General features: G+C 26.7%; 1 protein-coding gene across 2 annotated transcripts; it reads right to left on the bottom strand.

The window, feature by feature from the left end:
- Positions 1 to 1025: 1025 nt before the first annotated feature.
- LOC105362649 (acetylcholinesterase) lies at positions 1026 to 26488 on the bottom strand. 2 transcript variants are annotated; one of them, XM_011500135.1, is made up of 6 exons: positions 26178 to 26488; positions 17368 to 17641; positions 8334 to 8443; positions 3640 to 3951; positions 3052 to 3575; positions 1026 to 1818 (listed from the first exon to the last, which is right to left on the bottom strand). In XM_011500135.1, the coding sequence occupies exons 1-6, from the start codon at positions 26349 to 26351 to the stop codon at positions 1317 to 1319; spliced, it is 1896 nt and encodes a 631-aa protein (XP_011498437.1). In that variant the 5' UTR covers positions 26352 to 26488; the 3' UTR covers positions 1026 to 1316. The 2 variants fall into 2 exon arrangements, with proteins under 2 accessions (XP_011498437.1, XP_011498444.1); XM_011500142.1 differs by lacking the exon at positions 26178 to 26488 and adding an exon at positions 26016 to 26161.
- Positions 26489 to 26680: the final 192 nt, after the last annotated feature.

The raw sequence follows: 26680 nt of genomic DNA, 5'->3' as shown, positions 1-26680 counted from the left end.
ATGTAACTTTGATTCTCATTATTTTTATAATGCTACCATATTTATATAAAACAAAAGAATTTTATTTTAACGGTCGATTAAAATTACATGCAACGAAACAGTAATAAATTTTACAAAAAATAATAAATACACGATGGCTAATCCTTTTAATAGATCTTATATAAAGTAAATTTAATAAATAATAAAATAAGTTCTCATTAAGGTTTTATATTTATCTATATATTTCATATAAATATAAAAAAATATTTTAAATGGATAAGCTGCCATATTTTCGTCATTCTTAATATTATATCAATAAAGTATCATTAATATTTATATTTTTTATAATGAATTTTATGAAGAAGTAACGTTACCTAAAAGAAAAAATATTCTGAAAAGTTCTGGACTTAAAATAAATAAAATCTATTCTATATAATAGTAATAACATTTCTCTTAATTAATGTTTTTAGATTTAAATATGCTTTCTTTTTAACAGAATTATTAATATTTCAAACAGTCTGTAATAAAATAATAACTCTTACTACTACAATATTTTAAATATGTGGATTATTAGTAAACTATTACATACGTACTTTTAAAAGTATTATTATTAATAAATAATTTGCTTGAAATCTTGTAGATTTATAATAATTTATTGTTATGTCATTGTAATATTAGTTTTTTTTGTTCTCAATTTTTTTCAAATTGATAAAATTCCTAGTTGTCTAATCGATAAGACAAGTCTGTGATAAAATTTGCATTTGCATTATCATAAATATAAAATCTTAAAACAATACAATATCGTTATAATGCTTTTAACAATGTATCAATAGTATATCTCTACTAAGTAATCGACATATTTTTAATCTTACTCATACATTAAATGATTTTTTTTTTATTAAATAGCATGGTTCAACCATTGTCACTGAAAATTCAAATAATTATTGCATTTTATTGATGTTGTATATTTATAAATTCAAAAAATATGAAAACTAGACTATTCGCAAAATACCAGTAGTAATCGATTGGAAAATCATAACTTTTAAACAATAATTAGAAAATCACTTGTGCTCATTGATCTCGCTTAATACGTTTTTAAATGATGTAGGTATACGTCATTATAATAAGTCACGCGATAATATGACTACAGCGTCTTCGTAGATGTCGTACTTCCCCATTCGCTTTGAACCTACCACAGTCTCAATATCAGACTCTTAATAATCGTCGCGTCATTATCCATACCATTGACTCTGTTTCTTGGATCCATTAAGGGGACCAATGATAAAGAAAAGCAATGCGTATGGATTATTGTATCAAGAATAGACCTGAGCAGCCTCTCATACGAAGCGTCGTTCGATCAGCCGTCGCAGAAGATCTATCGATAGCGCAATAATGATTTTGTCTCCGAACTCAAAGTCCCCGGCTGAATTTGTAACGTTGCAGCAATTGTTCGTGGCAGCCTCAAGGAGAATCGGATAGTAGTCATTCCAGAATGCAAGCGCCTTATAATCCACGGCCCCAGCGACGTTCATATCGATGTTGCGCTCAATTATTAGGATACCCGGAGTCCGCTCCATATAGGGCTCCCACTTAATACCACCAATCGAAGGGTTGCCTGTGCGCGCGAATCCCGACAACATACCCATCATCGTGTCGGCCATCTTCTTGTCCGCGGTGTTCCACTGAATATTCGTGCTCATGCCGTAAGGGAGACCCCACACAAACGGTAACTCGAACATGTGCGGCACACCGGCCCATTCGGGTACGTCACGGGTCACCGCCTGGGTGCGCGCACGGTAGTCAAACCTGTACACAAACGCCTGTACCCTGGATGGATGGCTGACGGAGGAGAGAAAAAACTCATTAGCAAACATTAGAGGTTTATTTGATTCGCAGATGATAATGAAGGTTGCTATCTGATTATTATTTATTATATTGGTTATAAATTTTTATATATTTTTCCCAGTTAACGATTGGACAAAGGCTTAGATCGTTACTCCTTGGCATTACAGTGCGTATGCTTTTTTTCTTATTGATTACTTACAATGGCTTTAAGGCAGTTTGATTAAATCTTTTGAAAGCAAACAATTATTTTTTAGAATTTGCCTTTTTAAATATGTGTACGGGGAATATTAAGCCTGCGAAAAAGAAGAACTTATAAATGGCATTTAATCAGTCCTAGCTACGATTTTATTTTGACATTATGAATTTCTGTTTCCTAATCAGGTAGTAATGAGGGCATATTAATTCTTAAATTTTATTAATTAATTAAAGATTATTTTGATTATAAGTATGTCTAATTTTAATTTATTTTTCACAACCAGTATACACTGCATGTTTGGTTCTTTTAAATAATATGACCATTCGAATAATTATTCAGTTGAATTGTACGAATTCAAGATAAATATATTTTTAAAGGTATTTATTAATAGTTTTTAAACATTGGCTTTGCCTTGGTAATAATAAATTAACCATTTATAACAATTGCCTTTGTCATTTGAGAAAGAATATCAAAATTACATGGAAAATGAGTGTATTGTAAAGAATTTTTATTTGATCAACATTTTTGTATGATTCACAAACAATATCTCTATCCTAACGCTCAAAACAATTTTTTAAAATATATTTTTATAACTATTGAACGGAACAATTATTCATAAATACTCGAACCAGCGATACCAATGTTGTTGCATCTCGTAATTCCATTAGACATAACAAAATATACGAAGAATTTTAATAAGCATGTAAAGTTCACAAATAAATCATTAGTCTAATTATATTTTATCCTAAACAGTTTCAATATCTAAACAAATATCATAATAAAATAATTTTTTACTCTCAAGATATATACTCAATTGTACACGAAATTCGTAGCTATTATGACACCGACTGGTCTTTGTTCTTAATTCAGACAAAGAAGCGATTATTTATTCCTTAATAATTCATGTCTTGTTTAATTATCATCAGTACCTTATTATTAGAATAACCATGTTCTGCAACTCGTTGACTCGACAAGTTAATGGCTTTTAATAATGGCAAGTTAATAATGTATGGAGAAACCAATCTAATTACCTAGATATCTTGGCCGCAAACTGCATCAATCCCGCAGCGTAATTTTTCTCGGTCTGCAGATCAAGGTATCGATCTCTTAGCAGCTTTTGGTCGCGACTCAGTGGATGAGGCCTGTAAAAGAAGAGTACCGCCTCGGAAACGAGCTCGGGCCTAAGCTCACACGTGCTGTTCTCGTCAGGGGCTATGACAGCTGCGTTGCTTTCCTCCCGAATCATTCTCTCGAACTGATTTATAGGTAATCGACCGTCTACGTTCTCGCTGCCTATAGTCTCGATATAGGCCAATGCCTGCTCGTTGCTCGTGAAACCCGTAACAAAGGGTACCGCGTAAATATCGTCAAGCTCAACTTCGCGAGGGTGTCTAGGCAAGAATGCGCCCTCCGTCGAGTTGTTCGTCTCCGCGTCGACAATTGGGCCCCAAGTCTCGATGTCCGCCGTCTCACGGATCAGTATGTCGATGTCGACATTGCGCAGACATTGCATCAAGTCGGAAGTCTTCCGATAGCAGCCGAATTTATCAACAACCTAAATTGAGTAGAGGCGTTATTAAATGGGTTGCTGCCAAGGCCGGAAATTACCAATCTTGTACCTGATCGACAATGGGCATCTCATCTTGAGGCGTCCTGACCGAGTTTATGGGATCACCACTCATGGCAATGGCCTTGGAAAACTTGCCCTTACTGAGGGGACTCATCATATGGAGGCCAACGCTGATGGCCCCGGCACTGTGTCCATAGATAATAATGTTTGTCGACGAGCCGTCGAACAGTTCGATGTGGTCCTTCACCCAATCTAATGCCGCTATTTGATCTAGCATTCCATAATTGCCCGGCGACTCCGAGTCCGTTGTCGTGAAGAAGCCAAGAATGTTCAAACGGTAGGCGATCGTCACTACGAGTACCTATCGAACATTCACGGATTGGTTAATGCACTTCCGAGCTTGTATGGAATTTATTTATTAAAAAAATAAGAAAAAAATAAAAATATAAAAAGAGAGACAGTATTTAAGTCTCGAACATATATTAAATCTATCTTCTAACATCAACAATACATTTTCCACTAACAATAAATACACTAATAGAATGATTATATTTCTCCAATAAAACATAAACAAAATTAAAAAATGAGGTATTATAATTATTTAACATTTATTTTAATAAGAATCAGTTTGTTTGAAAATTTGTATAATCAAATTAGTTTAAAAATTAATTTTTAATAACTATTAAACGATTAAATAATACAATTCATTTTTGAAAAATATTCTTATATTTACTATTATGTATAATAAATTGTTTTAATCGCTTCTAACTCATTATTACCATAAAATGCATATCTTATCATATACCATATGATTTTTTAATTAAATTCTTGATAATCATGAAAATCTAATTTTATAATATTTAATCGCATTATATATCAATAATAATATAGTATATTCGTACAAACGCATTTTTTAATGATTTCTAGTTTTTCAAGATAAAACGAGCCTATTATATTTTTATTACAAATTATACATACACAGTGTTGAATATATATTGATTTATATATTATTTTGCTATTTATATAATTATCATTAAGCAATGTTATTGTACGAATATGTGCATGTAAATTTATTTATGAATTAAATAACTGAATATTTGAAAAATATCTGAATATGCCGCAATATTTGTATAATTGTCAAGAGCTGCAAGTTCAATGTAATTTAAAATGTAAAAATATTCCTAAAATTACGTGAAATTACGTATAATTATCAATAAATAAATAATTGAAAAAGCCATTCGAGACTATTATAAATTTATAATCATTTAGAATTAACATTGGATATCGAGCATCGGACATTGCTCTTGCTATATTAATATAGCAATAACATATCTATGATATCGCCTAATGCATGAAACGCTATCTCTCTTTCCTTTAACACACGGACCCATTGACTCCCACTGAATCGAGGGCATCTGTTCCTTTGCCGTGAGAGTTAATTAGTAGCTGAGCGTCGCGGGAATATTGGACAAAGACACTTTGTTACCACATAATAAAATGAGAGTATCCTTAATGAACGATAATTACACCTAGCAGAAATAAATATTAGGCAGTAGCTTATTCTTCTCGTAGACTACATCGATCACGACAGCCATCGCCAAAGACGCATTTAGATCTTAAAGGTCGAGTAAATAAAGAAAATTCCTCTTTGTTCCATCGTAACTGTAATACAATACGAACGGCACTGTCTCAACTTTTTAAAAATACAATACTCTGAAGGATGCACCCGATACAACCCGACTGCACAACTTCTTTACCGTTCTCATCACTTGTTTGCACACGCAGCGATTGTCAAACCTTTGAAGGCTAGTTCAATATCTAACAGATTACGACAATTCTGTAATTTTGTCTAAGATATATCGACATGAGTTGCAGAATAAAACTTATATAAATTATCCAAAATTAGCATGCTTACAAACAAAATCGATTTTTGCTTCAATAAGTTTGCCTTAGTTATGTGCACTCGAAATATATCAAATCTGAAGATATTTAAATTAGATTCCGATATTGATATGAATTTAAATATACATTTATATAATCGAGAAAAATTTACAAAAATTATTATTAATATTGAAAAACATAATTATAGGATGGATTATGAACATTAACTTTATATCGATGTAAACTCCAGAGCCTTTCTAATAAGTTGTTACAATACACAATTACAATAATTTTATTAAAAATTAAAATAATCCTCTAAAATTTATTTTATTTATTTATTTATTTTATTAATTTATTTATTACATAATGTACTTTAGATGTTTTATTTTTAAAACTCAAATGAGAATATATATATTTATATAACATGCGTATTCAAATGTAACATAAAAAAATACTAAAATTATAGGACAGTCACTTATTTAAATTAAAGAAATTCAAATAATATATATTTATTTCAGCGTATAACAACATTATTGATATTTTGCACGAAAAATGATTATTTAATTAAAATTAAATTTATGAACAAACAATTACATGTATTGGCAATAAAGTTAAGACTTTTCGTTTGTCTAAAGATTAATATTATATATAAAAACTTGATCCATAAATATTTACTTAGATAGATAATAGAATAGTATTCAAACTTTCTTATTAAAACATCTACTCATGTTTATAATGGCCATTTTTACCAAAAATTTGATTTTCATTGTTAGAAGAGAAGCAATAAAATAAAAATTTTTATAAAAATTTGATATAAGCACCAATTAGAGATATTAACAATTATGGTTAGACTTTTAAATTACTTTTCAAAATAATTTATTTATTAGATGTTCAAATTATTTAACGTTTAAGAATATTAATTTTACGTATACCTTCAACGTATGTTCATTGATAGCGACTACTATCTTTATGGTTGTAGTATTAGAGCAATGATATAATATTAGTAGCATATGAATTTAATTTGAATGTTTCGATTATTATAGATTATATTTTTATCAGCTCTTCTCTGTCTAAGATTCGAAAAAGTATTTATTAAAAAAAAACAATTTAAAGTCATTGGAATAAGTAATTAATGATTAAGCAATCTATTCAATGAATAAGCCAGATATCGTTCTCTTTGAAATTAATATGCTAACACACGAAACTGTGTGATTCCTACTCATGTATAATTTACTTTCATAATAAATATCGAATCAAGTTTCCCTATGCTTAATCACAATGCAAAATCGTAAAAATCCATTAAACATTACAAATAGCATTGCAATGTTAAATGCAGGATTTACATTGTAACGCCACTAGGTACATTCTCATTACATCGTAAATATATTGTCTGGAACGAGGCTATTAAATGCATCGTAGCTTACGGTTTGCCTTATTTTTATCGCGATAAAAAATATCGCGCATAATTTGCTTATTAGGTTATATAAGGCGTTACGCTGAAGCTGTTAAGTAGATTTTAACGTAAAATGAGAGTAAAAGTAGAGCATTGGGGGTAGTCCGCTGCATTTTACAATTTTCTAACTTTTTACATCACAACGTAAAAAATGTGGCATTTGAAGAATATTAAATACATAACATAATATCTGAATTTAAAGGCAAGATTAGTTAAGATTCATTTACCGTCATTAAAGTTTTTAATAATTTTTCACATTAGTAGGTAATGAAATAAAAGAATTTTATTGTAGAATGAAATTTCAAAATAATTATTTTTTTTTATAATAAATTAATTTTAATAGGAAAATACGAAGAAAAACTGTATTATTTACAAGTAAACCCATTTATATGACTACTGCAAAATATATTTTTTTAAATAAATCACTATATTACGTGTGCTTGAAAGTACTAATGTGTATATTAGAAAGTATTATGCGGGGAATAACTTGTAATGAAAATTAATAGCTTTTCATTTAATTTTTTAATTTTATTAATATTAAATGAACTTATAAAATAATATTAGTAAAGGTATTTTTACATGTATTAGGATAACTAGAAGAAGTTAAATATAAATTATCTACAGTATTACTGTACATGATAAATTAGAGTTTAAAATTTTAATTATTAATTTTATAACATTACGACTTTACAAATCTCTTTATTGAGAATCTGTTATCTACTAGATGATATTTTTTTGAGACATTCGAGATATTATCTATCAAATTTATAGTTACTTAGTTTTTGCAATTATTTCACAAATTAAATGGTATAGATAATCATCATAATAATGATTATAATAAAGAAAATGCCTAATCCTATAAAATGTATTATACAAAAAGGGTATTTACACAGAAAGAACCTTTTTAAATCAATCTTTATGTACGTTTATCGAATACGTTTAATTTTATAAGACAGATGTTTCGGAATTGTTCAATAAGCGCAGTATAATTATTCTGTTGATTTGACTTGTTTTTAAAATGACATAAAGGTCTCGTTGGTAAAGTTCAAAGTGTATCGAGACAATTTACATGTAATAAGGGATGAAATTTGAAAAAATTATGATAGATATTCCATAAATTCTATCTTACATTTGTTTAACTGAACGCGCGAGATCTACGTATCCAACGAAAGAGTTAAGCTTTGTGCAATGAAATAATCTATACTAAAGCATAGATTGTTTTAGAGTGGAATTCCCTGGTCCATTCGATCAATGCACTTTCCATTCGGTTTGCCGTTCCAAAAGTCACAATTATCTCGTGGCTAATAGTGAAAAAGTAAAAAGTGGAGAGAGTAAATCGCCCTTTATATGCTTCCGGGGAATCCCACTCCAAAATATGCAGGCCAGTTTCAAATCCTGGAGAACTTAACCTTCTGCTTAGTGACGAAGACGGAAGCATCCCAAATTGCTGGTGTGCCGGTATTAAAGTCGCCGCCGTGAAACCAAACCATCACTGGCCATCCTTCGGGTGGTCGATTACCTACACATAAATTAATCATCGTTACTTATACGTCGGTAAGGCTACGTCGGTCGACTTCGTTATTTGGCGACGTATTTTCCGTGCAGTGAAGCACCTGCAGGTTAATGCTTAAAATCTAAAACCTTTCGAAATTACTTAGAAGCGACTTATTCTTTTGTCCTGCATTCAGTTCTTTAAATTCCTCGCTTCGCATCACAATGTTGCGACGACTCTCGCGCTTTCCGCTGAAGTTCGAAAAGTAAAAGTAGTGCCCGATAAAGTGCCTTTAACGACATTCATTTGGTTAACATTAACCATCAATATTAATGCCCTTTCTGTAATAGATTTTGAATTATTTAGAGCTCTGGTTAGAATTAAGTGGTTGGCTGAAATCTAACGGTGTACGGTGAAAAATTATAAAACTCGGACAGGGTTCTCGAGGACCACCGGCCCCTCAGCTTTTCCCGCGCTCGACGTCCGGTTCGATATATGGGGGCAGCTTTAAGTGGGCCGACGCATGCCAGAGGCCAAGAAAGTGTACAATAAACACTCGCTGCGACTCACGGCTGGAAACCGCTACAACGAGTTGGACTCGCATATATGAGCGTCGATCACGCAACGGCCCTGTAAATCGAGTCGCGTGAACTGCGAACAGAGAGGGTAGGGTCAATTATCGCGGCAGCCTTTCCTTCCTTTCTTTCATTGCTTTTTATTATCGCACGAATGAAGAGAAAGTAATTTTGGTGTAGGCGATAAGGGCTCTATGTGTTGCCGCTTTTTCGGTGGCCTTGCCTCGCTTCATCCGCGCGGGATTTGAAGCAATTGAAAGTGATTTGATGAAAGAGTCGTTAGTCGGAAATAATTGCACGATATTTCAGCAATTTGCTTTCTTTTACTAAAGACTGAACGTTGCTATTGATTTTTTTATCCTTTCTTTACTAGAGTTTACTCATTGCTTTGATTATGAAACCCGGAGTTTTATCGTTTTGTCAAAAACTTTTCTCATTTTAATATTTAAATATTTAGGCATTATGATCGTTTATATTATCCTATTGTAAATCAAGATAGAAGTAAAGTATTAAACAAATAAAATCTTAACTTTAATCATGATTTTAAATTTATATCTTAATTGCCGCTGCTAATAAAATTACAATAGCTGGTATTTAAAGGGAGGACAAACAGGACGTTCTAAATCCATATAAATGAAAAGTTCAAGTTCAATATTTGATGAGAATATAATTGAAATTGAAAATATAAACAATTTATGTTAGTGGTAGTTCATACCTACTAAATCCTGTGTTTGTAAAATGCTTTGAAATATAAAGATTTTCAGCAGTATATAATAAATATAGATGGCCTAGCAGATTGCTAAAATGCCTTATTACGCTATTTATTTTTAATTGGCGTAATTTAATTATCAAAATTTGTAGTAAGCACACCAGAATACATTTCTTATAATTAATATTCATGAAGATATGTTTATTTTTCATATTCATTGTACCATGATAATTTTAATTTACTTCATTTAATTTAACAGAACAGAAAAAGTGTATTGAAAATTCATAAAAGCAATATAATATTTTTAAGACGAAATAATGTAAACATTCAATGTTTAATAATAATCTGAATAGATATTTTTAGTAATTGTATATGTTCATTACGATTTTCTGAAAATTTATAAAATACACCTACTTTCTGAAAGAAAAGAATGTCTAATTGAAATTTTATAGAATATTTCTTTAAATTTTTATAAAGATTATAATAGTATTATAATGTTTCCGGGACGATGTTTGTTCGATATTTGGTGTGCAGTTCTTTAATCCATGCAATTTTAATACACTAAAATAAATACTCTTCAAAACATAAGAAATTTAAATCAATCTGTAAAAATTATTTGAACAATAGCAATTACAATGGCTTCGCGAATACCGCTAAAATAAACATTAAAATAGATTTTACATATAATAGTTTTAAAAAATGTATAACTATGAAATGACATAGTAGTCAGTGAAAATAACCAGACATTAGACCATATCTTAAGCCAACTGAGTCAAGTAGTTTGTTCGACAAAAATAAGTATTGTGTTGCAATTAAGGTAAGTTCCATGACTGCATCTTAACTTATCATATCAGTGCATCACAAACAATATTTTCGATTCCGAACATGTAAAGCGCGTAATAAATTTTACCTAATATTAGTTTGTCTTATTAACCTTGATTTTATAATACAGACAATTGTTTATAATTAAACATTTGCAATTTGTACTTTAATAAAACTTTACCGCCGCAGTAACTTTCATAACATTTCCTTGGATCGCATGAACTGTATTATTATTATACTTATTATTCCTACCAAACATGAAAAATAAATTATATAGATAATTTGGACATATTTGGATAGTTTGGCATTGTACTTTATTATTGATTCGATTCTATTAAAATCTTAATTTAATTCATAAATAAATATTAGTATAGTAATAATACAAATTTTTGCTTTATTAATATTTAGCGTATTCAAAAGTGGGATATTCTTTTCTGTATGAAACGTTACCGTTGCCCTGTTATTAAATTGTTTAATTTCTATAAATATTTTTATAAGGATTAATAAATACACAAATTTGTAAAGGTTACCTGATTTTATCTCCACAATAAATTAGTCAATAATTAATCATTCATTCACTTTCTAAGAAGTCTTAGTTTCCATTGATAAAAAATAAAGAAATTTCATTATTAATTCTAAAACAGCAACTAATAAATTTATTTAAATTACTAACTATATAAAAAGTAATAATATATGCTTAAATATACTATAAATAATTGTTTATAAATCCTTAAATTAATTTAAATTAGAAATTAAGTTGAAACTAACAAGTTTTTATTGACATTTTTTCAGATTTTCTTTGTTGGTTTTATGTAATGTAATATTTTTATCTTTTGTTGTAGACTATTATATACATTCTAGTAATTAAGTAATCTATGAATTATTTCACTAATTTTCAAGCAATTATTTATCGTTCTTAAATTAAAAAGTTATATGTTGAGTAATTTTTAATCCATGATTGTCTCTTGAAATATTTATGAATTCAAAATGGTAAAAAAGCAGTATAGATAAAAAAAAATACTATTTCAATTATCTGTAAAATTTTGAATAAATACGATATGAACGAAATAAATTATATATGTTCAGGTAATAATAATAAAATATTTTATTATTTTTACAATAATATTAGTTTTGTACATTATTAGTTTTTTAATATAAGTATATAAGACTAATCTATATTAATTGTGTATATTTTTAAAAAGCATAATTGTTAAAATAATATATAATTCATTTGTTATTTGAGACAATTGTGTTACAGCAATCAATAAGATTCTTTTCGATAAAGAATCTGTAAATATTGTAAAGATAAACAATGAAATATTTCACGATCTTTAGTATTTTTATTTGCTAAGACGCATATCTTAGAATTTTATTACTAATAATTGATACGTAATTATATTGAGTTTAAATTTATGAAATAAAAAGGCTAATGATTTCCATTTAATAATTTCATAGAGAATAAAACAATAATTAATTAAAGCAAATCAATTAGAGATATTATTTTTCTTATAATTAGTAAACAAAAATGAGCAGAATGAAGAAAAAGGCCGTATTAAGTTTAAATTAAAAGTTTTGCATTAACAACGATCTAAATGTTGTAACTTGACGGCTTTACATTTCGCATCCCATATTTAATATCTGTATTTATTCATATTTGTACGATGGATTATTTGTATTTTGTCTCTCTACAAAGCACTTTAGAATTTTACAGATAATTTCACACAAATACAGGTAATATCTAATACTCCTATTTTATAAAAGCAATTCAAATGATATAGTGATTTGAACAAAGTATACTTAATAATTTATAAAAAGGCAATCTTTTACCAATAGATACTTTCTCTCTCTCTCTCTCTCTCTCTCACACACACACACACACACACACACACACACACACACACACACACACAAAATTTCTGAAACGATTAACAATCCACAGAGATGTCAGCCTTTGGCCCGATTTTCACAGTAGGAGAGGTAGCGTATCTATTCGACATTCGAACAATTTTTTACCTTAATTCAAACGAGTAATGTGAGGTCGTGTTTGGCTTGCTCCCTTTCTCCTCTTATGCATGGATTCTACATAATCACCGCATCGTGATTGCGCTCGGAGGTTCACTATAAAGATACGAGTTTCGTGATATGTTCCGGATCAACGCTTTGCTGTAGTTATGGAGACAATTGATTTTGAAGATATTAAAGTCTAATAAGAAAGAGATTTTTCTATATCAAATCGGTTTATTTTTCAATTCTTTTTTACGACAGAATTTACTATTGATTTCAAGGTAGAAAGCTTTGTTGGAGGTAAAGTATTTTCCTTCTTTAGAAAATTGAATATACTTGATTACACCAATAATAGTATACACAATTATTTAAATGTCTATTTTTCTCAAATAATATAATTTATATATATATATCATTATTTTGTAAATCGGACTAATTATTTTCTGTATTTGTACAAACTATATACATTTTTCATTTTTTACTTCATTAAAATCTATTGAACCAAATATATAATAAATTCTGATCTTATAAATCGTATTATTAAAATTTTAAAGATTTTGTTAAAATTTATTTAAAATTTGATATCCTCAAGAAATCTTAATACATTGACTTATGAATGTCATTTGCTTATTATTTACATTTTTATACTTTAAACGTAAGATTGATTAAGATCAATCTTCAATCCCGAAGTTAAGATATTATAAACTTTTTATATAATGATAAAATTAATCGATGCTAATAAACTGGATACTATTAGGTACTATTAGGCTCAGGTTTTTTATATTTCAATAGATGCTTAAGAGTAACGAATTTGCTTGGATTACTTGATAAAGAAACTGAAAATTCAATTGTAGTTAAACAGTAACTTTTACATAAAGTGTGTTGTAGACAAAAGACTCTAAATTTAAGACTTATTCATGTGAAATTCATATATGAAAATAAAGAATATCTACATTAGTATTCATGAATAATGTATTGTTATAACGATTACTTGTACGTTTCATATTATTTCACATTTAAAACATCTTTATTATTTATTGAACGTTGTTTCGTAAATGATGAATTGTCGAATTAACAAAATCAACATGAGACATAAATATTATTCGAGTTCCATAAAAATATTTTGAAAATTATCTTTGAAAACATGACTTCAATTGTCTTTTTTAAAAATTAAATTTATTAATCTCCATACATACGTACACGTTTTATCTTTTCTCTGTATCTCTATTTTTCTATTTATGCTTATAAATTCCTCGCATAACTTTGGCAAAATAACGTCGTAGTATTTCATTGAGAGGAACAGAAATAACTACTCAGATACAAACATCATTACAAAATCCCGGAAAAACTCAAATAATCGCATTCTTCTCTTGTAGGGAGGAGAGAGGGGCCAGTATCCTCACGCAACAGTGCGGGGGTGCGGCCGCTTTATGGTGCTTTTCTCAGACATCTCGCGAAGAAATCGCGTGCCACGTGCAAACCTGTCCATCGATTCGTCCGACCTTTCGTATCTTATCTACGACTCTCCACTAGCAGCGGCTCATCCGCGTGACTCTTCCAGACTTCCAATTAATGTTGTCGTGCCCTATTTTGTCGACACCTATCGATTTCACAGAGAGCCCATTTTCCTTACTATTACTTTTTGCAATCCTTTAAATCTGAGCTATATTTTCCACATTTAAATGCTTTTTATGCTTCGTAATTTAATAGACATCTTTCATATATTACTGTTCAGATGTCTCTATATTGTAACATTTACTTTTTATCATTTTTTTGTAAATATGATGTATAAATATACAAATTTATAATCATTTTTTAATGTTTGTATTATTTTATGTTCTCAACTAGAAATTGGTAAAATAGATAATATTTTTCACAAATGATATTTTGATATGAAAATTTCAACATACATATCTCATAAAATATAATGAAACAATAATTTTTTCATGGACTGAAATATTATAAATTTAAACAGTTATTAATAAATTATATTTTTAATATTTTTTATAAAATATATTCTTTGTTTCAAATATTTATATTAAGTATTCTTTATGTTCTTTATCAGAATTGTATCACATTTAATATTGTTCATTTGTTTTCTATTTTTATCTTTATTAATTATGTGTTATTCTTTCAATATACCACAAATAAATTTTTGAAATAATATAAAATAAGAATGCTTAAAAAAAAAGGATATTTACTAAATAGGATGGTATTTTATACGTATAGTTAAAAAACACATATGCATGACATACACATACGATTTTCTAAAACAATAGCTCTCTTTCATAATATAAATAAATAAAAGACATTTTACTAAATATATTTAAAAGAATGTAGTATTAGCGAACTAAGATTCTACTTAATAATAATTTTAGTACTTAATTCATAATCTAAAATTATATCGTAATAAAACTAATTTCATTTTTATAAAAATATTTGTAATAATTTATACCTATAGATTAATTAGTATATTATTTCTATTAATATTTTTGCATGATTAATAACATTGTTAATTGGTACGTAGCTTTATCTTTATTATTTTTTTGATTTACTGTACATTCAAGTAATCTCATGACATAGCTTATACAAGTATATTATATCCTTCGAATAATCCTTAAAATGAATTTTTTTTAAACTACAGAAACGTTTTAATAATTGTAAATATGATTTGCATATCTGATAAGCATGTACACTTTTTTTAAAAACTCGCATTACAAACGAATTGAGCACTACAATTTTAAATAAATGTAGCCTCGATTGAAATAAAGCCTTGACCATAATATGGTTATAATGATTTTTAAGAATTCCTTCATTAAATGAGTTAGTGAATTCCAATTCTTGGATACAGAGTTTTATTTCATAAGTTATAGTAAATGATGTATGTTATAATGACGTAATACTATTCCAATAATATTCTGTGTATCGAAGAACTAATAAATTTGGACCTTAGGATACAGAAACGTTAATATTTTAAAAGTCATGCAAACGATAGTCTACAGTATGGATTAAAAAGCTGACGAGCTCTGAAAAAGGGAATTGTTATTTAAATCGCTGAATGGTGAATTTCCGAATTAAAATTGAACTTGAAGGCCACACTTTGACATTGCATGTGGATAAATAAGGGGACAAAGTGAAAAGTGCAAGGAAGGGCGATCATCAAGAATCATGGGCTTAACCTTCAGCATCACCCCTTCCCAGCCCCCATTACCAGAATCCTTGATAGCATCTTTTAGCTTTTATAAGTACAATTTGTCACTAAATTTGCGTAGATTGCCTTCGAAACTTTGAGATTCAAAGCAAGTGAGAACGAATATTATCGTCGCAATAGTTGTTTCTTTTTTAAGTGGAACGAAAGCAAAAAATAGGTAGAAGGCGATATATCTTTCGAAAGTTTGAAAATTCGCGTGATAGACACTTATATATTTGATCTCTTATTTAAATTTAATAATTCTATTATTTGCAATCTGATTTTCTAAGCGAATCAATTTTTTATTATTTTAAAACATTGATTAAAAGTATATCCATTTATTTCGAAATATTACAATGCAGTAAAATATTAGATAATAATTAGTAAAAATCGAAAGTACACAGAAACATGTTTAATTTTTTTTTCCATTATAATTTAAAATATCTTAAAATCGGTGCATTATTATGAAATATTTCTTAAAAACCAATAAATAATATAATAATTTTTTCTATAATTTTTCAAATACAACATGTGTTTCATTTTATAAGTAACGATTTTTATCTACAACTGAAAAATCTAAATTATGTTCTTTTTATATTTCATTTATATTAAATAGCTCAAAAATGTTACAGTTTTTATTTTGCTTTGTAATTTATTATATATTTTTTATATTTATTTTCTCTGAATTAACTAAAACACGTTTTCATATAAATATTTAAACAACTCTAAAAATGTACATATTTTTCATATAATAAATTACATTATTGATATATTTTGAAATATCACTATTACAGAAATTTCTAACAATATTTTCCAACATAATAAAAATCTACTTTTTAGCATTAATATTTTACAGCTTTAAATTAATCCAATAGTTTAATTTGAAATAAATTATAAAATTTTTATTTACTAGTTGATTTTCCAAATTCGGTATTAAAATATTATTGTAAAACATAAAAATATTTTTATAAAATATTTTTTATAAAATTAGAATAATGAAAGTTTATAACATATAAGAAAATTTAATAATTAGTTTTGTACATTTTTAAAAAATATTTATACTATTTAATTAAATTTGTATTAAATTTAATTTAAATTTTCAGGTACACAAATCTATAATTTAAATTAGGAATTTAGACATTTATTAATATATAACAATTATAAATGTTTCTATATTATTCATTATTTACTCTAGAAGAAAATCAAAAGAATACCACACAATTTAATAATATTATAGTGAATAAATTTATAGCTTTATAGTTATAGACAAAGGTTACCTATTATATATTTATATATTTACTTTAGCGGTCGTGTATTAGAGGTAAAATAGTAATTAATAGTTTCAATTCCTATTTTTATCGAGATTTGATATATTTATGTTTATTTTTTTTGACAATGTGTACTAAATATATTTGTGTTACACATTCATCAATGTATTAGATCAAAGCTGTACAAAATAAATCTACATTACCATTATTTTAATCTTAATTAGATTTAATAGAATGGATTGTCATTAAAAATATGTCTCCCATATGAGAATAAACATAAGCAATTAGCTAATGTAAATGTCATTATTATTAAAACCATTAACAATTAAGCAAAAGCAAAAGCAAAAGAGATTAAATAACGTAGTAGGTAAGTTGACTCTCACTGTCAGGTACGTAGATGTTAAGAAAAAGGCAGTCCTCGTTAAAGTTGGGATTAGCTTGATCGGTGGGCAGGAGTCGTAAGTACAACCTCTCATGCAGCTTGTGCCGGTTAGTCAACTGGGGGCAAGAGGGCCCGAAAGTTGAAGCATTTCGGAGACCGGACCATGTGGGTAGTGGACGAGTTACAGGGGCCGCGAATCGCAACTCCTTCGTCGGTGGTTGCGCGTATGGAATGCCCAGATACTGGATAACTCTTTGTGTTCTGGTTACAAGCACCTGTGAACGATGCAATAAGAGAATTACGAAATCTATGTGCTCCAATACCTAGGAAATTGAGCATTGTAAGACAGATGACATTAGTTGGATTATATTGATATTACTACAAAAACGAATGCTTATTAATGTATAATTGAAAATTAACGCTTCAATTACGCTCTCTGTACGTGAAACCATGTTAATACTAAACATTAGGTATTTGACATATCTTTTTATTCTATACTTTAACAATATAAACATTGCAGGTCATCATAAAAAGTAGAAGTTTATTTGAATTTAAATGTATTTCTATCGCAAGCAATAGAGAGTAGAATTATTTATTATATTTTTTATTTTGTTCCTTGTAAATGTGTACACTTACATTATTTTTCACATCTTTTATGTCATATTTTGAAAGTGTCAAAGATTTTGAAGCTCTAAACTATTATACAAATACTTTTAAAAAATGTTAATATATAAATTTCGTTAGGACGCTTCAAGTTTTACGCTTCAAGTTTTTATGTAATAACAAACAATCGTATTTATTTTAATTATTATACACGATTTATTATTGACTAATTATTTATTTATAATGTCTACGTATATTTTTTATATTGCAGTGATAATGTATTTAAATTTTTTATTTTCTATCATTTTAGTAATATATTTTATTTGAAAAAAATAATATTTTTACTACGAAGCTTTCACTGTGACTTCAAAAGTAACAATAATATTTCAGTTAATTAATCCTCTATAATTAAGCAATTAAAATATATATATATATTTATGATTTCAACAATTTAATATATTTACATTATTTGTATAAATTTATGTTTACAATATATTTTATTTTATTTATTCATACAATTCATATAATAGAACAATACCTTATTTATCTTACTTGTTTTATATTAAAAGTAATAACATATTTAAATTAAACTAAAGTACTCGTAAATTAAAGTAAAGTACTAAAGTAAATCACTAGTTAAAAAAAAATCTAGGTTTATTCAAAGATGTATTGTTCTTATTACGTAATCAAAGATAACATTTTTTACTACAATATGTAATTCAATGGATTTTATCGACTAGATTTAATTTTTTCCAGATTTTTGCAGATTTGTTTTATGTATAATGTTATTTTTAAATATACCTGAGCCTAATATCTTAGTATTTCATTCTTTTTCTCAATGTGTCAATCTATATTAGTTTTTAGGCAATAATTTACACATAAACATTTGAGAATTACACAAATATCTTGAATTAAATTAAATTATGACATGAGCTATTGTTTTATGTTAAAATTTAATAAAAACTTAATAACTTAAATTTAAGTTATTAAAAATAAATTATTCATATTTATTAAAGAAATTTTATGGGCTTCAGAAACCGGCTATCACTGAATATATATATAATTATATTCATGTAAGAAATATGATATTAAAAATAAATTATTTAACTTTATGACTAGTTATATTTTCTACTATGTAAGATTGTAAGATAATTTTTCAATTTTATTAAAGTACTTGTCATTAGAAAAAGGAAATTTTAGCAGACAATATTCCTTACATTACTTTACTTTCTGTAGTTTTTATCTTACTAATATTGTTTCTGTTATAAACGAGAAAAATATTTAAATGCTATGAATTACAATAGATATTTTTACTTTAAATAGTACATCTGCATCATTTTTAGATAAAAATGTAAAATTAGTCCAAATTATGTATGTTACTTATTTTTATGATTGCCCAAATATTTGATTATTAATTATTATCTCCAATTTCGATCTTGAATTTAGCAAATAAGAAAGATATGTTTTTTGAAATATTTACATTCTTTATGGTTGAGTAATATCTATATATGGTTACTATTAAATAATGCAATAAAGCCATATTTACAGTAGAAGTAATTATAGATGTAAATCTGAAATAAATTATTGGAAAAAATTTGAATTTAATAAAGTATTCTTTTTGCTAATTAAGAATATTAAAAAAATTAATGTGCTATATACATTATAATATTAAAATCAAGGTCTAAACTTGCTAATATTATGAGTCCCGTTATATTAACAGTAGTTTTGCTTTATGCACATGTGAAATAAGATTTACTGTATTAAAACATAACATTTTCTAATTACACAAACTATATAGTGTAGAATTGGTATGTTTAATTATAACTTGGATTTAAATTAAAATAAATTTAATATGAAACTATATTCTTTTGTGAATTGTTGTGTTTTGTGGCCTACGATTGAATTTTTAACATTGATATATATTATTAATCGATATTTTCCTTGCGAATATTAATTATGAATTAAATTTTGTATAATTACGTAAAGAAGAATCGTTTTACTTTACATTATTTATCAAAAATCAAATGTTTATACAAATATTCCGACATATCTAATACCTATATATTAAGAGCTAATTAGAAAATAACACATTCAACAATGTACATATCTCATATTTTTCATATTAATAATTATTAATTATTCTATTGATAATTAATATGATTGATAAAAAATACACAATAATTTAAAGTACTCTTATTTATAATTTATATAAAATGTAAAATCTCGGTATTATTAATACGTTACTGTATGACGTATAATAACAAAATGAAATCTGTATATAAAAATTCGATATCGATTAAATTGTTAAAGCTTTTTTAAAAACATTGAATAATTGTTGTCTAATTTATTAAAATGTAAGATGTGTTAATTAATAATATTAGAATATTAAAAATTTTTTTTTAATGTTTTTAAATAATATTCATATCTTAATAGACACTAATTATAAACATTGTACAGATATAAATACATACATTTAATATCAATTGAAATGTATACCTATCAGAATTATATTAATAATTATTTATTTATACATTAAACTTTTATTTAATAAATCTTTACATAAAATGAATGTGTATAACTGATTTATATAACTAAATAATATTCTATTAGAATTTTTAATTTGTTAAAGTAATAAAATTAATCAGAAATTATTTTATAATTTCATTAATTAGTGTAGTAGAAATTAGAATATATTAACAAAGTAGTGTTATAATTAATCGTAAAGATGAAGATTAATTTTAAAAAAGACAATTCACAAAACTATTTTAGACAAAAAAATTTCTTACTCAATAATATGGACTATACGATTTTTTAGATCAATATCCTACCAGTATAACTTTTCATTGCCAAATAAAATTAAGATAACATCCCTTACATCTAATTTTACAAACACATTTTTATAACCCTGAGTTACTATAAAAATCCTGTTCTTTTCTGAATTCATTAAAATGTAGCGCCTTTAATAAGTCCATAAGAATTCGATCGAAGCGTCGGTAGATTGCGGATATCTATAAAGAATGATTCAGCTCGGATATATCGATCTTCTTATCGCACAATCTTAGCTTTCCTTCAGAAATACTTTTAATGAATCGAAATGCAATACTGACCTTCGAAAACAGGAATACTTACACGATATATGAAAAGGCCAATAAAATAAAATACAATTACGTATCTACGATTGCGATTATCTATTTACTATTTTTTGTTTTATGGATAGAAAGTGAAAGAGTAAAATCTTTATAAAATCTTTCTTTATAAAAACATTAGTATTTTTGTTTATTTTTTAATTATTGCTTAGTTTATTATCTATGATATTATAAGTTCCGTATGAAATTGACTTTTTTTCTTATTAAGATAAATAATTTCTAATTTAAAAATTGTATTTTTGTCACTTTCCGTTTTATTTTTAATAACATGAAAAATTAAAAAAAAAGTTCAATTATCGTTTAAACTTTTATTTTTAAGATACTTGTTTTTGATATTCAGGAAGAAACAACTCTTTAAACACGTTGATAAGTTAGAATAATAATTAAAAATATGGGGTGATAAATGAAACGAGTCTAATAAAACACTTGTTTTAAGTGAAGTTTAATAGTTTTTTTTCTGAATACACGCTGTTGATTGTTAGATAATTTATTTTTAATTAAACTCTTATTACTATTTAAATTATAGAATTTGCTTTACAAGTATTGTAATAATCAACATATTTCTTCTAAAAAGTTATTATTAAATAGCTCTTTTAAAATATATCATCGTAGACATGTTGAATACCTAACACACATTCAAACAAATTTTTATCACGAAAGTAAAGGCTGTCATAAAGTTCCACAATTTGAATTTTAAAAACTGATTTACAACTCAGTACATTGGTACAGACCTTATTAAGATGTTACATTACGAGCATTAATACTTGTACCGTTAATGCTATTGTACAAAGTATTATAGGTTTTCTTGAATTTACTATCGAGCATGAGATAAACTTTTTTCAATTAGTAATCCGTTCGTAGTTTAAAAATCTTAGACTTTATATATTTTTTAAAAAAATTAAAAATATTAAATATGTTAAATAATAAATTTAAATGTATTTTATGGGATAGATCTATTTTTATCATGATTATAAGTATAATTTTTTTTTTCAATTAAAAAATAGATAATATCATGTATATAACATGTAAAATTTTATATATAATATGAAATATAATTATTTTGTAATGTAATAAAATTCTAAAATTAAAACAAATGCAAACGATTTTTCAAAATATGGTCGTAACTAAATAACTATTATAACGAATAACATGTGAACACTAATTATAATGTAAATAAATTATAAATTATAAAATTCAGATACATCAAATAAGATTTATTTACTTACTATATTAAGATCAATTTTCTTCATTGAATACTATCAATATTATTATCAAATATTTATCTAGCATACGTGTTCAACAAATAAAAATAAATTCAATTACGTATAATCATAAGATATCACTAATGTAGATTATAGAACAAGAACATAGAATAGATTCACGAAACATATTCCGTTAGAACATGTAACACATAACTAAAAATTGAAAAGCTTTGGGATATAAATTAGTGCAAGCATCATACTTACAGAAAATATAATACGTATCTTCTATTTAATAAAAAGCATTTCGAATCTCTTAATTATATTATATGGACATTACCAAACGCGAAGTCCTTGAATTTTTGCGAGGTTAATCTGAATTTCAAAACGATCTCTTTTCTAATTTAATACTAGTCATGTATAAAACTAACATAACTGAATTTGAATTTACAAATAAGCAAGAAATGATCGTCCAACTACGGACGCGGTTCGTATATCGCAGCAAGCGACTTCCATGCATTGGGCAATACGCGACTGTTATTCGTGTATCGGCCTCCGTTCCCGATTGCACTTTGCACTTTGCACTGCAGAAAAAAGTCTGCGTATCTCCGTATCATCAAAATAGAAAATTGTGAAATCTGATGTTACAGTGCAATAGGATTATTTGACAATAAAAATTGTTATCTGTAAATTAAGCAAATTTATAATTTGCTCTAAAGATTTTTTTACTAGATTATTTAGAGTATTTGCATCGATTTAAGCATCGATTTCGTTTATAAATCAAGAACATTCCAAAAAACTTATATACACCCGAGTTAAATATTTAGTCTTACAGTATAATCGACTTTATGTGCTATTAGTATTTAAAGGATTTTTAAAACTCGAGATCGCTATATTTAATTAGTGATACGCAATATTAGCGTAATGTTTGTGTAACAGAAAATAGATTATATTTTGTTAAAAAATTGATCTTTATGGAGTTTTGAAGTAAAATATTTGATCCAGTATTTATGTAACGATAAGATATGGAAAAAATTATTTATGTACACTTCATGTATTCAACATAAATATTTTAACTAATAATCCTCTAAGAAATAAAAACAATAATTTATAGACTTAATTTTATGATTAAAGAATTTAAAATAAAATTAAGTAAATATTTATTTTTAAATCGACGATTATTAAAAAATTAATATTTGTTAATTAAATCCTATTTAAATGTAAATATAAAAATTTTAAATTAATTATTCATTTTTTAATGATTTGAACATAAGCGTAACATTTTAAATAAGTAACATATTATTTAGGAATAGAAATAAGAACAGATTATTGTAGAATTTGTTAGCAATAAAACTAAATATCAATGTTTAAATGTTAAATAATTTCAAAATTTAAAAGAAAATGAGATCATATAACGTATTCTATGGATTAAATTATTGCCTATTAAAATAAAACAAATACTTCGTATATATTACATAAAAAAAAAAAATTTATCATCCATATAGAAAACGTCTTTTTAACATTTTTGTAAAATAAATAACAAATATCTTCAGTGCAATCTCCTTCTACCTCTCTCATGAGAATTATAATGAAAATTGGCAATTTAAATTTCTTGGAATGATAAAATATGAGATTATACTATTATTAATGAGGAACAATATCACGCACAACTTACAAAAAGTATTACATATAAGCTAAATTAGTATATCAAACAATTGCAGTTACAACTTTATAAAAAATCATAAATATTTAATAAAATTATCTTTGTTAATATTATAGTTTTTATCTATAGTATCAAAGAGTTTTAAGGTAATTAATAAATCTTTTTTATAGATTTTATTTTGGAAAATCAAACTAAATTTCATTAAAATATGTAGTAAATAGATAAATTATGCCTGAAATATATAAAATCGTTAATTTACCTTTTTAGTTGTTTTTAAAAAGACTTAATAATGATAAAGTGTCAAAATAAATAATGAAATTGAATCGTTTATAAAAATGTTATTATATCAATTTGAAGTAAATTAATTTCAATTGTATTCATCGTTAAAATAAAATAAATATTAACAGAATTTATAAATATTAAATTATTTAGGCGTATACAACTTTTTCAAATAACTAAATCTTGCTAAGTCTAATATATGATTATTTTTTCTTTTAAAAAGTGTGTTACTATTGATTAATAATTTATACTTTTTTCTTGAAAATTTTTTTTCTATTAATTATTAAAATTAATGTATAGGTATAAAATTATAATATTATCTATGTACATTTAAACATGTAATTGTTTTCATTATAAAAAAAATTTTATAATAAAGTTTATCTTAAATATTTAAACTAATTTATAAATTATAATGATATTTTAACTGTTATAAAAAATAAAACACTTATAATTCACTTTTGAAATGATGTAGCATCTTTAATGTAAAATATGTGTAAAAAATTAATTATTTTTTAAAAAGACAAGCATTAGAAAACTAATATGTAATTATTTTAACTATTTAATATTTTGGAATAATTTTTGTTACATAAAAGAAAATAAGTAAAATTTTAATTCTTAAATTATTAAATAAAATTCTAATATCAAGTATGAAATAATACTTTGTACATTATTATAAGCACTATTATTATATATTATTATATTTAACTATAATAATATGTATTATTTTACATTATTTTTCTCTATGTAAAGTATAATATTTGGAAAAATTCATTTTAATTGCATATTATACCTTTCATTGTACAGATAAATAAGTCTGCGTAAAAATAAATTACATTGAAGCAAAAATATTCTGATATTAGAAATGCAATGTTTGTAATTACTCATTTTTATCATTTAAAGCTATAATACACGCGTGCGCGCACACACGCACGCACATACTCCAATTATAAACTTGATTAAAATACTTTATGTATAATAATACATTTGAATAATTTTTGATAGTTTTAAATAATTTGATTAATTAATGATGACATAGGTCAAATCGTTCACAGTTTCTATATAACCTATTGTATTATATAAAATCAACATTATTAACTTAGGATTAAGCTAACAATTTAAAAATTCCACATAAGAAATGATATAATATATTCATAGTTAAAAAAATAATAAAATAAAAATTAATCATGAGTCACGTTGTTTAATTGCATTTATTATTTTTTCAACGAAGAAGTTATACTATGAATTTTAAATGTAAAAAATTCAGTATGTACAATTATTGATCGTAAACGCCTAAAATATTGATCAATTTATGCGTATAATTAATTCGACATTTTATAAGATTATTAATATTTTTTTCTAGTGAAAGATAGAAAAGATGGATATGATTAAAAAAAAAAACACACAAGTATTTTGCAGTAAAAATACTAAAATAAATAGAGCATAACTTGCTGTTAATACAAAATCAATCCCGGTATATATTAGTATCTCAAAGTCGATATGAATGACAAGATAATTGTTATTTAGATGCAATTTAAAAATAAAAATTACTATTTAGAAAAGTCCTGTTACCATAGCCAATAATAGAATGGGAGACAAAATTCAATTTGCTATTCAGGCAAGCATGCAATAGAACATGTCAAAGTAGTCGTTAAATTAAGTTGGCGATTCAATCTTGTAAGAATGTATATAAAAAGCGAAGGCAGTGTGAAAAGAAGTGCTTTCACGATATACTAAATAAAATCTTACTGAAGCCTCTTACAGATCGAGTCCCCAACTTTGAAAAGCCGCTCGAGCTCATAATGGCGAAGCACTTTGAATATCAAGTGCCACAACGCGGAGCACAAGAAAACCGAGGCATAAAATCAGCAGGCATCACTCAACGGTGCACAGGGAGTCTCAAGCTCCATGGCAGTGCACGCACCTCGCGTCCAACGACGATGCCTTGGGACGGTATCCTAACGGTGGGAAGCTCGCGAACTCCCGGTGGACCCTGGCGCGCGTGTCCTCGCTGGGCCCGGGCCCCGAGTCCCATCAGTATCACCACCACCAGTAGCAGCAGCAGCAGTAACAGCAGTGGTGCGCCGTGTCGACCCATTGTCCTTAGTAAGTCGCGTGGCTCAGCGGCGACGGCTGCCCGGCACCGACTGGCTCTCCGCACCGCCTCGCGTGACTCTTCGCGACGGCTCTCCCTTTCCTTCTTACTCACTGCCCGTGTGCGTGTGCGCTCCAGTGCCCGCGACTAACTAACACAGCCCCCGAACGAGCTTTCTTTTCATATCCTTTTAGTACTTGGAACTTATCAGCACTACCGTCCAGAGAGTATAACGAAGAGGGAACCTGGAGGTGCGGATGCGAGCGAACGCTGTACCGTGGCATCAATCCGTGTGGCCAGGATTCGTAGTCCGATGAGAAAAGAGCCTTTCA

The sequence above is a fragment of the Ceratosolen solmsi genome, unplaced genomic scaffold (genome assembly GCF_000503995.2).
Source record: "Ceratosolen solmsi marchali unplaced genomic scaffold, CerSol_1.0 scaffold10, whole genome shotgun sequence".
Lineage (NCBI taxonomy): Eukaryota > Metazoa > Arthropoda > Insecta > Hymenoptera > Agaonidae > Ceratosolen > Ceratosolen solmsi.
This window is presented reverse-complemented; position numbering and strand designations above follow the sequence as displayed.